The sequence below is a fragment of the Eucalyptus grandis genome, chromosome 2 (genome assembly GCF_016545825.1).
Source record: "Eucalyptus grandis isolate ANBG69807.140 chromosome 2, ASM1654582v1, whole genome shotgun sequence".
Lineage (NCBI taxonomy): Eukaryota > Viridiplantae > Streptophyta > Magnoliopsida > Myrtales > Myrtaceae > Eucalyptus > Eucalyptus grandis.
This window is the reverse complement of record NC_052613.1, coordinates 15,522,633-15,535,809: the sequence shown is the minus strand read 5'-3', so window position 1 is coordinate 15,535,809 and position 13,177 is coordinate 15,522,633. Positions and strand designations below refer to the sequence as shown.

The 13,177-nt window shown below is 36.5% G+C and overlaps 1 protein-coding gene across 1 annotated transcript; it reads right to left on the bottom strand.

Moving 5' to 3' along the window:
• Positions 1–6,850: 6,850 nt before the first annotated feature.
• Positions 6,851–12,353, bottom strand: LOC104428418 (folate-biopterin transporter 1, chloroplastic). The gene is given in 10 exon segments (XM_039307721.1): positions 6,851–7,587; positions 7,590–7,617; positions 8,700–8,792; positions 8,877–9,045; positions 9,148–9,408; positions 9,531–9,679; positions 10,339–10,501; positions 10,608–10,672; positions 10,982–11,217; positions 12,017–12,353. Coding segments are annotated over 10 exon segments (1,707 nt in total). The 5' UTR covers positions 12,291–12,353; the 3' UTR covers positions 6,851–7,318.
• Positions 12,354–13,177: the final 824 nt, after the last annotated feature.

Here is a 13,177-nt window from a genome sequence, read left to right as displayed (position 1 = left end):
GGGCGCTTGGCTTGGCAGTCTCAGCCAAGCCATCGGGATCAAATAATTTATTACATAATTCGCATGTATCTCAATAGTTTTTCTATATGAGTTTGGTCAGCCGCACGTATATATTTACACATATAATGCGAATATTATCCAAATAAATTTGCTATATAATATATACTTTTTCTTCAGCTATCATATCACACCCCCAATAGGATTGGCTCCACGCCCTGATCGTGCACAGGGTCAATGATTTCTCACATGGGGCCTTGTCTGTTTCTCCCGTCATCATATGAAATGTAATGAAAAAAGAACATAAAATATTAATAAATGAATTAGCAAAAGGAAAAAGAAAAAAAAAATTGGACTTGTCATCATAAAATAAAGCCTTCACATGGCTTCCCACATGCATCCACTTTAACTCTTGACTCTCATTTAAGGATCTTCCTCTGTACTCATCTAACTGCCTCTTCCCCTCCTCCATATCTTCTCTTGCTTGCACTCAATCATTTGTCAATTTACCGATTGAAAATGTGTTGTGTTCATGGGAATGAGGAACGCTCTAGATATTTATAGCAGCACTGAATTGAATAGGGGAAGCTCGCCCTAATCATCCTAAGGATTAGATCAAGTGATTTGACATTTCATTTGGACATGGAAAATTTATTTTTGAACCGTGGTATTCTACACTCAGAGTGATTTTAGAAATGATGGTCGCCCTTGTGCGTGAAGTCTTACTCGATGCATGCGAGTGAGGTAATTTACATACATCTATAAAGATTAGTCGAGTCGAAAAATTCGGCTATCTCACATAAAGAAAAAATGAAAGCTCGCCTTCAACTATCATCTATGTCCACTTTGCCTCCTATAGGATATGAACATCATCCCCAGAAAAAAAAAATAATAACTGAATTTAGAAATAGAGATTATCCTTAACCTGAGAAATTTTTAGCATCATGAATGCTCAAGCATGACCGGAAATCCTACTTTAGGTAGAATGGGTAGTTGAAACAGGAATCGAACGTTAAGTGATGCCTCAATTGACATTGAAGCCTGTCCATTAGCCATGTCAATTGAACCTTGACTTTAAAATCACGATTTATTCACTCAAAAACTTTAAAGATCTAAAAAGTACAAATTGCAAAAAATAAGGTTATACTAACAATTCATCTATTATTAAGTCAAATTGGATACTTGTAATGGTAAGTACAATATATAGATATCACTTCTCCGTTCTAAAGTCAAAGCAATATCAATAACTGTAGACCCATAGTCGGAATTCGATTATCTTGAGGAATCCAATTAGTCTAACATGTTGTCATTCCAATTTATTTTGACTTCATTTATTTCGCGAAAAATGAAAATTTTGAAAAATAATTTCCCAAGACTAACTGCTTGTATTGTTTAAAATAATTAGTCGATGAAAAATATTTTCATTATTAACAATAATTTATGTCTAATTTTTTTAACAATGAAATACTTTTCATTTAATTTCTTAAACAATACTAATGATTATTTTTATTTTCTTTTTAACTATTTATTTTTCACAAAATAAATGCACCATTTATTTGAAAAGGTACTTAAACAAATATTATTACTAACTTCTATTTTCCATTGGGAGAATCATCACCGATCTTCTCTAGCTTTGACTACTTTTTGCTTGAAACTTAAGTCCGATCCATGTGCTACCATATCAGTCTAAACCTAAACACATTGAATGGGTATTCCGATTGTTCTCTCTTCCAAACTGGCCGTCCACCAATTTCTTAAACATTTTCTTGGCCAAACCCTACTTCCCTTTGGCCCCCATTGGGACAGCGGTTTATGGATTCCACTTTTGTGATTCTGTGGACCGGTTTGGAAGTTATTGAATTCTCTAGTGCTTGAACTTTATGTTTTAAAAATTGGCTCAATCATTTGAAACTCAACCACCCATTTCAACTTCCAACTCCCACCACATTAAATCTTCTTGGAAGGGTGATATTTTGCCTCGACCCATGAAACCCTAAGTGCGAAATAATTTGCTACATACATATTTGGGTACTATATCTATATATCATGATTGAATATGGAATTGATTTGGATAAACGTTGCGAACTCTATCAAAGGGCCCATGCTGGAAAGAGTTGAATGCACTGCGAAAATCAGAAACGAAAAGGAGAGAGGAGAGATCAAAGAATCTGAAATGCCAAAAGACGAGGAGTGTATATTCATTTATGATTATGACGAATTATGCTTAGAATGCATTTGTTCTAGAAAAATAAATGATTTGGAAAATATTATCGCCATATATCACTTATAAAAATAAATAAACCAAAAATATTTTCATAATTCACAAAAAATTTTATATATAAATTGTTATCAATGGTGAAAATATATTTTAATAACTAGTTATTTAAAATGAGATTGTGACATAATACATTTAGGCTCCGTTCATTTTACGGAAAATATAGTGTTTCTGGAAAATGTTTTCTAAAAAGCCATTTTCCAAGAAAATAACCATATTTTTCACTATTCGGTAAAGAAAAATTTTCCACCACCTTTTAATAAACTCATTATTTTAAATTCATTATTATTATATATTTTAAATTATTTTATTATATATTTTTATTTTTCTTTTTTTTTTTCCTTTTTCTTTTCCGTCAACCGGCCAAGGCCAAGGAAGAGGAAGAAAAGGAAAGAAAAAAAGAAAAAAAAACAAAGGAAAATTAAAATTAAAATGCAATTTAAAAGGAAAAAGAAAAAAAGAAATAGATAAAATAAAAATAAAATGAAAATTGGTATGGTGAAAGAAAATGAGTTGGAAGAAGTTATGGAAAATGTTTTCTACTTTTGAGAAGTGAAAATTTTTTTTCTCACTTTTGAAGGTGTTTTTTTCAATAATGAAAAAAAATTTCTTTGACTAGTTTATTTTCCATAAAACAACATTGAAAAAATCGGAAAACATTTTCCAAGAAGTTTTCTATAAAACAAAAAAAGCCTTGGAGGCAAGTAAGAGCATTGTATGTGAGCTTTGGAGGATTTTACCTTTGTGAAATCTTTTAAGATAGCTCTAACAAATATTACATGAAATAATCGTAAAAATATTTGGAGATTTCCTGGAAGTCTAGGTCTGATCTATATATGGAAAACAAAGAAAAGTTTCTGCAGTGGTCAGTATCTCTGTAATCTTCTCCCTGCAAAACCAATCTATACTAGCCTATCATGTGTGTGCATGAATGCACGCCTTTCTCATGAGCAAAATTTATTCAAGTACTAAGAACAATGCTGGAGATACTAAGACCGACACATTGAATTGGATTATTAAATGATACGACAAATCACCGTTAGATGCTTAGATGGGTGCATCGGTTTAAATGACGATTCACAATTTGTCATATCGCCACTTAGTCGACCCATTTAGTATACCAATCTCGGTGTCTCTAGCATTAATCACCTGCTCGTTAGGCTCAACTACAATTTAAAAGGTGATTACTGGATCCAATGTATTGTCCTCGATAAAGATACGGTGCTTTTACAAGCTCTCGAGGAACTGTCTTTGGTTCCTAACACTTGATAATTGGTTAGAAAGACGATGATGAAGCATAAGATGAAACCACCTAACTATTTATTGTCCGACAGGTTTTATAGTTACCCAACATTTATGTGAGAAGGTCTTCCATAAACAAAACAAAGATAAGAAAATTGAAGACAGATAGGACAAATAACCAAAGCACGAACCTATGGCCTGACCAGGAACCTCAAAAGCTCATTGGCACATGAGATATGTAAGGAAGCTTGAACATGCCATCATGGGAAGTTTGGCCTTTAGTGAGCCCCTTGTGGATCAAATGTTGAAGTTTTTGAAGTCATGTTCAGTTCAGTCCCTAAAAAAATTAATTTTGGTATGCAGAGAAGAAGTTGGGATTGGAGAGAATGGACAAGACAATGGATAAGTCGGAGGACCCACCATGTGGTGTTGTCCAATGAATCGTCCACAGGAGACAGGCGTCCTGAAAAATTAGGCTATTGAGAATGACTCATGAGTTTGTGAACACCATGGACTTGGCTTTGCACATTTATGGACTTGTCAAGTGGGCAATATGTGGACTCTTCTTTGGATATATTATTATTAATTTTGTTGCTCATCAACAAATGTAGAAAGATGGCCTCTTTGCTGCCTGTGTTGTTTGCCTTATCCTCTGTTTGCAGCTTTTCCTTGGATCATTCCACTCGATTTGACGCCTGTGTCATTTTGAGTACAAATTTTTTAGTGTCGGATCTTGGTTTGAAAATCAATATACTTCTTACATTTTACAAAAAAAAAAAAAAAAATAAATGTAGAAAGAGACCTTGTAGGTGCCCATTTTGTTCCAATTTGCAATCAAACCAATTCAAGTCTCAATTTAGTTTGATGTTTATTCGGAGTATCGCCGAATAATTTCCACTCAAATTTACTAATGCAATTAAATCATTTGCCCAGAGTACATTGGTTTTATCACATATTATTAAGTAGAATCATCCAAAATTGTATTATCTAGAATATAGTTTATTCTTTGTGGATAAATTTTGTTAATTTAGATGAATCATATCATTCTTTTCATTCTTAGTTAGATAAATTCGATTGAGTTAAATAAACTAGTTCCTTAAAATTAAATTTGAGATATTTTTCTTTTATCTTTTTTGAAAATATAAGTATAACAAGAGATGGAGCTTGTGGACTACAAATCAACATGAATTATCGTTAGCTTCGGCTTTAACATGGGGAGGAAAAAGAACAAAAATACACCATCTTTAGAGTGGGTTATTGGGCTCGGGTTTACTTTTTCGAGGTCTAGTGTTGATTCATGTCCCTAAATTAATAATATAAATAGAAAGGAGGCAAAACCGACATTCCTACTAAACTCGGTAGAAATTTAAAAAGTACAACATGTTCATATCACCCTCATGCGGCGTTCCTAAATGCGGACTGAACCCAGTTGCATGGTGCCTTAGAAGAAAAACGAAATGAAGGCCCCAATATGTTGCAGAAATGGGCTTTTACAGGAACTGAAAATATCGTTTATTTCGTAAAAAAAAATAATTCGGAGAACACATTTTTTAAAATAATTACTTATATCGTTTACAAAAGTATATAAAAAAAATATTTTCATTGGCCATGCAAATATTTAAACATAAATTGTTGATTACTTCAAATTATACAAACAATCATTTTTAGAAAAATATTTTTGAAATTATTTATTCTTTGCAAAACAAATAAAGACCTAATTATGTATCTTTATTAGGAAGACCCATTCTTAATTTTTTAGCTTCTCAATTGGGGCCCATTTCTTCTTCTGGCTGTTGGTATCACCCACCATGATCCGAAGGATGAAGTTCCTCGGTCTATTTATTGAATAATATATTTTAGCTGTTTGACAACAACATTATTATTGACATTAGTGACAAATTATGATGCACACCCACATGAACTTCTTTAGACCGCGAATATATCTATAACTACATTTATATCCGTACTTATATTCATGTAAAACTTAAACTAAAGCAAATGCGAGTGAGCTTGTCTCACTTTTTGTTGGGAAAAACAAATATCAAAATTTTATAAAATTCACACTTCAGTTTTCAAAGGAATTTTCCATGAGATAATACGTTACAAATTCTCTGCTCCATCTCCCGTTATTCCTCTCCATAATCAGTCATAATAGAAGTAATTTTTGGGCTTGATTTACGTGAGATTCTTCCCATTATCTCCCCGTCAGTTCTTTCCATAACGACTGGTAGCAATTATAAGCTCTGCAAAAGTCGTTGATTGTGTGATTGAGGAGACATTAAACTCCTCGAGGGAAAATGTCAACCCATTTTTTTTAACTTCAGGTTTCCTTGGATCGTTAGACCACAACCTCGTCCTTCATGTGTTTCTCAGATCGAGGTTGAGAAGATGATGAATAGGTAGCTCGCCTGGATTACATTCGCATGAGGTCCAACTTCCGCACGAGGTTATACGACACGTCCGTGCAACTTCAGTCGATACAGACACGAATGGACCGGGGCTCTTCCCATTGCCCATCTCAAGGGAACAACATCACTATTTCCAGCTTGACAACGAGTTCATGCATTTCAGGGTGAGCTCCCACGTAGATAGTTTCCAGTATCGAATCCAATTTTCGACACGTAATGTTGTTGATTAGTTGGGCCTATGTTTACAGAGATCCTACGTCTCACTGAAGAGAACAAATTTCTCCTGCTCTGCTATGCACTGTTATGCTTTCGCTGTTGTATGAAGGTAAAAAGTATTCAAATTGAGTAGATTCCCTTCCTATTTCCTCACTAGTTCAAGCAATAAGTTTGTGCTAAATCCAAGATTTTCTCATCGACTCCATAAGACATTTGAAGCAATTATAGACTCCATAAGACATTTGAAGCAATTATAACAATCATATGTCTGAGAAATTCGACCAAGTTCTCTACATCCTTAAAGAATCAACGGTGGGTAGTGATAAATGACGAGGGTTATTAGGAGAATTGGAAATGGAAAAGGAAAAACCGATGCCTCCTATTATATTCAAATTGACTCTGGCTCTGAATCTCGTGTGACCGAAATCAAGAGAGATTTTTACCACTCTCGGACCGCTCAATTTGGCTGGCAACGTTATTTCATAGAGAAGTATGACTCTGTTTGAAGTCTAGACCATGATTTTCAGGAGCTAAAAGCTTCTGTTCCCATTATTTACCCAGCTACCAATGCTTTCCACGTTCTCTCTATTCCTAAGTCATTGATATTTTACCTGTTCTATCTGTTAAGCATACATTTGAGGACTCAGCAGTTCAAAGCATATGCAATGAGACAATATCATACTGCAATGAGACAAATTGATTGCGAACCTAATTGTTCCAAAATCTGAAACTTTCCTATTATAGAAGAATACGCACTGTGAACGGCACATTTTGCAAGTTGAAAATCTGAAAGCTGCATCAATTTAGCGCACCCAATTCTGTAGTGAAAAGTGTCATGCTTTCTTACTGCATGAGGTGAACTTGCCCAGTATTTTACTTCAAGCACCTGCTGCTGAGACGTTGAATATATGAGAGTTTGGGCCCAATAGAACCTTGCAATCCACTTACTACAGTTAGACCCAGATTTTGAAAAAGTCAGCTGCATTTGGAGGAAGAGTGGCTTCACAACTACAGATTGGAATGAGTGGTAGCTGTAGTTCCAGCCAACTTGCCCTTGACTGCGGATACTTGTGATCCTCTCTCTCTCTCTCTCTCTCTCTCTCTGTGTATATTCTACAGTAAGGTGAATAATCTAAGAGAGACTGTGCCCAAACTAGAAAAACTTATTGGCACAAACCACTCAGTTGGACTTCATCTCAATATCTTCATCCTCGCTCAAGGTCGTGTCAAAATCATCCTGCGGAAGGAGGCCTAGGAGAGGCAAGGGCAACAACGAGCTGAGATTGCACAGCACTATCAAAAAGACCAAATTGTCAAACCTGTCCTTGGTGATACCAAAGAGCTGTGTCAGCCCAGCACCAATAAGCCCACCTAACACGCTCCCCGCATTGGATATGGACATGAGAGTAGCAAACAATGTAGCTTCCATTCCCTCTGGACATAGTCTGCCGCCAGGACAAGGACAGGCATGAAAGAAGCCTACAATGCAAAAATAAGGGGTTAAATAATCTCTCCAATCTCTATATATTAAAGCAAACCCGAAAGGAGCCTTAAACCTCAAACTTTTTCCTAAAAAATTCCACAATATACCCATACATTCTAAGAAAACAAACACTGATTACATATTATCAAACAATGGACAAAATAGTAATTTAAAATGTAAACATTATAATCATGTTATATGAGAAAATTTGTCATCCACCCCCCCCCAAAAAAAAAAAAAAAAAAAAAACTTCTGCCTAATAGTAATTCCTTTTCCTGTTTTCCATATTTAAAGTGTGTTCTCTTATCTAGTGACTCAGTAGGATAAATCACTAGTTCGTTAAGTCAGCAGTCAGCACCAGAGGATGAGAATAATGCACTGGTGTGAAAGCAATTAAATTAACACATATTCCTTCGATTGTAGCATGACAGCTGATGCTGTCACATGGAAGTCTCACATTGGAAGATTCATACTAGAAGGTTGTACAATAATCTAACAAAGAAAACAAAGCTCAGAAGCAGCACAAGACACAAGAGGAAACAGTGTTTGTGCCCCATATTAGGACATTTTAGTCACAAAAATCTGGTTGCCCTGCACAAATATGTACAAATAAGTGATCTTACAACCCAAGTCTTCTATTGGAGGCACTTCCAATATTGAAATGACATAATATGCATTTGAGAGATATGTTAGAATGCTACATATTGGCCCTAGAAATCTCAAGAAACGTATTTGGCCCTATAATTCAACAACTTTCATAATAAAAATTTGAAAAAGTAATGAATGAATTCCATTTTTCACTGAAAAGAGAATATCCCAAAACTGCAAATTCTCTGACCAGCATCATGATAATTTCTTATGTTCATGTCCATGGACCTTCATATAAAACATTATACTAATTAGCCTATATCATAGTCCCCATTTTAGAGCAATAGACCAGCACCAATGGTTGACACCTGTATTTCTAGTCTGACTGACCTAGCACACAATTATTTATGGGCTAAGTGCACTGGGTTGTGCGGAAATGGTGCATGATTAAGATACACCAGCATAATTGAATATATTAGAAACTAATTACCTGGCCCAGAACGGTCAATATTAAGGAGTCGCCAATTGCAAACCATTCATCACTTATACCAAATTGACGGTTTAAGCCGGTCACAAGGAAAACCTAACAAAGAAAGAAAGCAAGTGATGCAACAAGCCTGGGAATCAGGGCAGCTTAATCTTAACTAAAAACAAGCATGACACTTGCCTGTGTCATTCCCAGCACTGATCCGAATACTGTTGTCACAACAAAGATCTTCCGTAGTGGAACCTTTTTCAGAAATCCATTATAGAGTCCAACACCAAGAAGTGATGCAACAGAAGTGACAAGTTTGACTCGTCCAAGAAACTCCGGAGTGAAACCAAGTTTGTTTGTGCTGAATTCCCAAAAATGTCATCAAAATTGCCATTATATGAGAATCCTCCTTCGTCTAGAAAGAAGTGTCAGAATCAAAAAGACCAATCACTTCTGAACTTACGTGAAGTAAAACATAGCAGAATCTGATTGTGGTGTAGCCTGCCAAAGAAAGATGAATAATGTGGGGAGAAGTACATTGGGTTGCTTCACCGCACCCCAAAGCTTTATAATATCCTCTTTTGACTTTTCCAGAAAGCCAGCGTCGGCAAGAGGAAGATTCTGTTTCAGTCCTCTTACTGAACCAACCACTGGCTGCTCTTTAACAAGAACAGCTACTGCAGATGTTATCAGAGGAAGCAGGGCTGTAAGACCAAATACAAACCTGGGACACGAGATTGACATGGGAAAATTCAGTTTTTTAGAAGTTGCGAAGGTTGCTTGAAATGCAACCAGAGCAAAGATCAATATTAGTTTGCCAACAAATGAAAAATTCACAATGAGCACCTCACTCCATATAAGTCCACAAGGGACCCACTAAAGTAAGAGCTCACAATTCCACCAAAAGCTGAGGATCCCCAGCATAAGGACTGAAGGGATCCAGCCATGCTTTGTGATTCACCACGGGCCCTCTCCACAACCATGGAATCCACAACCTACAGCATACTTCAATATTTGGCATGATTTGTATGTATCCAGAGGAAACAACACTGGCAAATATTCAACTTAAAGCTAATTATCTCCTTAAGATAGATTCGATTGTGAACATTCAGGTGGAAAACCCAAATAGTAAGAGTGACAAGAAAGTGGAAACAAATCTGACAGATTATGCTCTGAGAAAGCTGGTCAAGACATGACCTTTTTTATGAACAAGCAGGTTCAATTTAAGCCCAGCATACTTGCTCATTCTGTTACAACTCAACTCCACTATAGTTTCGCATGAAAAAGAGGTTAAGTACATGCTAGCAATATGCGTTGTCTAATCTCAATGCAGTGTAATTTCCCTTTGTGCAAGTAGCTAAGAAAAGAGATTCTTGGATTAGCCGTGTAGCCCTTTCATGCTCAGAAAAAGGAAAAAATATTAAGGCATCCTGCAACCAATCACTAGATTCTCATAAAATCGTATGAATTTCAACCGCCAATATCCAGAGATACCCAGTTTCCAGAGTCCTACGTCTGGCATTAAACCATTTCTTTTGCTAATTTGTCATTTTCAGCCGTCATAGAAAATCATAGGCATCTACACAGAAAGTTATTTCTGGAGGCCAAAAAACAAAATTTCTGTGGAAGTATGGAATTAAGGGTGGATACATACAACATCAGAGAAGGCAACAGAGAGAGATCCAAGCAGTATGCAAAATGCTGCACCGTATTTGCTATCAACAAAGGTGGCCATTAAACTCCATGAAAGTGCTCCGAGAAGCCCTGATAAAACCAAGTATGATCTTCTTCGGTAACCAAAAAGTGGGACAGAGTCACTGCAACAACAATCCAGTGTGTGAACATTTTTTCTAGAATTAAAAATAGATGCAATTCTTATGAGAAACAAATGCGGTTAAAACAAGATTAAAAGAGAAAATGTACCTAATAAACCCATATAGAGGTTTTACGAGCCATGGCAATGCAGAAAAACCAGATATCACAGCTGTCTAGTCAACCGCAAACAGAGTATTAGTCCTCATAAGTATCAGAACAAATGGAAGCTGATTAGCTGCTTAAAAAGGTGTTCCTTGCTATTAAGAAGCAGTTATATATTTGCTAATGATTTGGCCAAGTCAAGACTAACAGAGCCCATAACAGACAAGAAAATCTTCCTAAGTCTTAAGGAAAGCACAGAGGTATAGACTATCAGAGGAAACTCACAACTTTCTCTCTTCATACTGCTGGAACATACGAATTGAATGTTCTCAAAGGAAATCTAATTTTTCGTTAAGAATCCTAAAAGAACAATGACATACCTCTGCAGGATCTAGATGCAAATCATCTTTCAAATAAAAACTGACAGCGAGTCTTGCAAGCCCCAAGACACCTTGAACAAAATAAACCATCGCAACAGCAATATTGTCTGGGGACAAGTCGACCCCAAAAAACTTTATAGAACTTGTATAGCTTTTTTTCTTGCGAAGAACATTTCTACTGGAAGTGCTTGTTTCTTTGTCATCATTCGCTGTCAACGTATCCCCATTTCCTGCCCCTGAATTACCGACGGAAACAGATAAGGAAAAAACAGCATCAGAGCAGTAGTAGCATTAGGGAAGCAGCATCACACTTTTATGGATAATGTTTGAGAAATGATTGCAACAAGCTAATTATGTTCCTGACTAGAATTCGACAGCTGCCAAAATGAATAACAAGGAAAAAAGCCACTTCAGGTCAGTGACCCTTCACAGAGGAGTCCACTTCCAACGTAAGTTGTGAAGCTCCATCACTTCACGGGCCGACACATTTTTCATGTTCGAAAAGATTGAGCAGTTGAGATGATGCGCTTGCATTTACTCCACACAACCAAGAAGCAGCACATATTTGCCCATAAAATTGATATTTCAGCAGGTTTCACTTCACTCGAACGGTATTTTACAATGCTCGAAGAACACTTTCATCTCTACTTGTGCAACTTCAACTAGACCGGAGAGGTGACAGATCAGCTCAACTTAAATCAGAGATGAGCACGAGCAAAGATGATCGGCCAAGAGAACCAATCTACCGCCATGAATTGAATTATATCCATCACCACTTAACCAGTTAAACCCACAATAACGTCATCGCCACCGTCACGTCAAGCAGACTCACAAGTCCTTCAGACCGACATAAACCCAAATAAGCAAAATCCATAATTGGGTACCAAACAAACATCCGAAATTCAAGCATCATCTTCCACCTACGCTCAATCAAACACCATAAATTCCTCAAGGATAAAACAAATGCGTCCATGATTGGGGTAAATTGGCGAAAACAATCATTGGGTAAGAAAAAATCGACGCAATGAAATTTACCCATAGAATTCAGCAACCGGTCATGATCCTCGTCCCACCGGCGAGGGGCCGCCGGCATCTGGACGGCGGTGGACATGTCGTTACCCGGCGGCGGGCGCGGCAGCTCCGGCGGGTTCTTCCGGCGAGCTCGTCTCCGGTGCCGGGCGACGAGGTTGGACGAGTTCCTGCGAATGCGGGAGGAGATGAGGAGAGCAGGGGAGCGGGAGATGGAGGAGAAAGGTGGGATCTTCGGGGAGGGCAGTTCGGAGAAGGAGAGGGTTGTAAGGATTGCCATTAAAATAGAGATAAAAGGTTTCAACTTTAATTTCTTCGAAAATTCCGATGGCTTCTGTTTTTATTTTATTTTGTTGTCTCCCAGTTTCGTGGGGTTTTGGTTGGTTGGAATTGGAGTGAACTGTCCTCCTCCTCCTCTGGTGATGTTATGCACAGATCTTACCACAAATTTAATTTGCTTCAGTACACTTTGTAATTCCTTAGGAATGTAATACGTAATTGATTGTATGAAAAGCTAGTCTTGGATACTTTTCATGAAGAAGACCCACTTTGTACATAAAAATTATTTCCCTTTTATAAAATCCACTCAAATCAGAAAGTTTACTTGGATTAGATTTCTTTTTTGAGGTCAAATTCGAGATATAATCTTAGCATTTATGATTTTGAATCCATGCAAATCTAGTCAAAAAATAAAAAAGAAAGTATAATTTATCTTTTACCGATACTAGTTTAATTTATGTGTCCCAACTGCCCACAAACATAAAAGGATATATATCTTCTCTTTTTGTAGATGCTCAAAACCAGTGGTGAAATTATTTAGAATAAAACAAAACTTTGAGTTCTAGCTTACTTAATTGAAAATCCATTTTACCATCCATTTTCAACGTGGTAGTATAGGGTAGCTTGAAACTCATGAAACCGAAAGATTTTAGGCAAGTTCAAAATGTTCGTGAGATAAGTTCAGATTTCAAAAAATTAAAATCAATACCTCCATCATAAATTAAGATAGAGATCTAAGTGAGAGGATGGCTCCCCTACCTCTCCCATTAAGTATTCCACATAATTCAATGTAAGATTCCAAAATATCAGTACTTGAAAACTAATAGGAGATTATTGATATCTCATCTAAGAAATCACACTCATTGAAATTGATTAAGTTCAGATCTC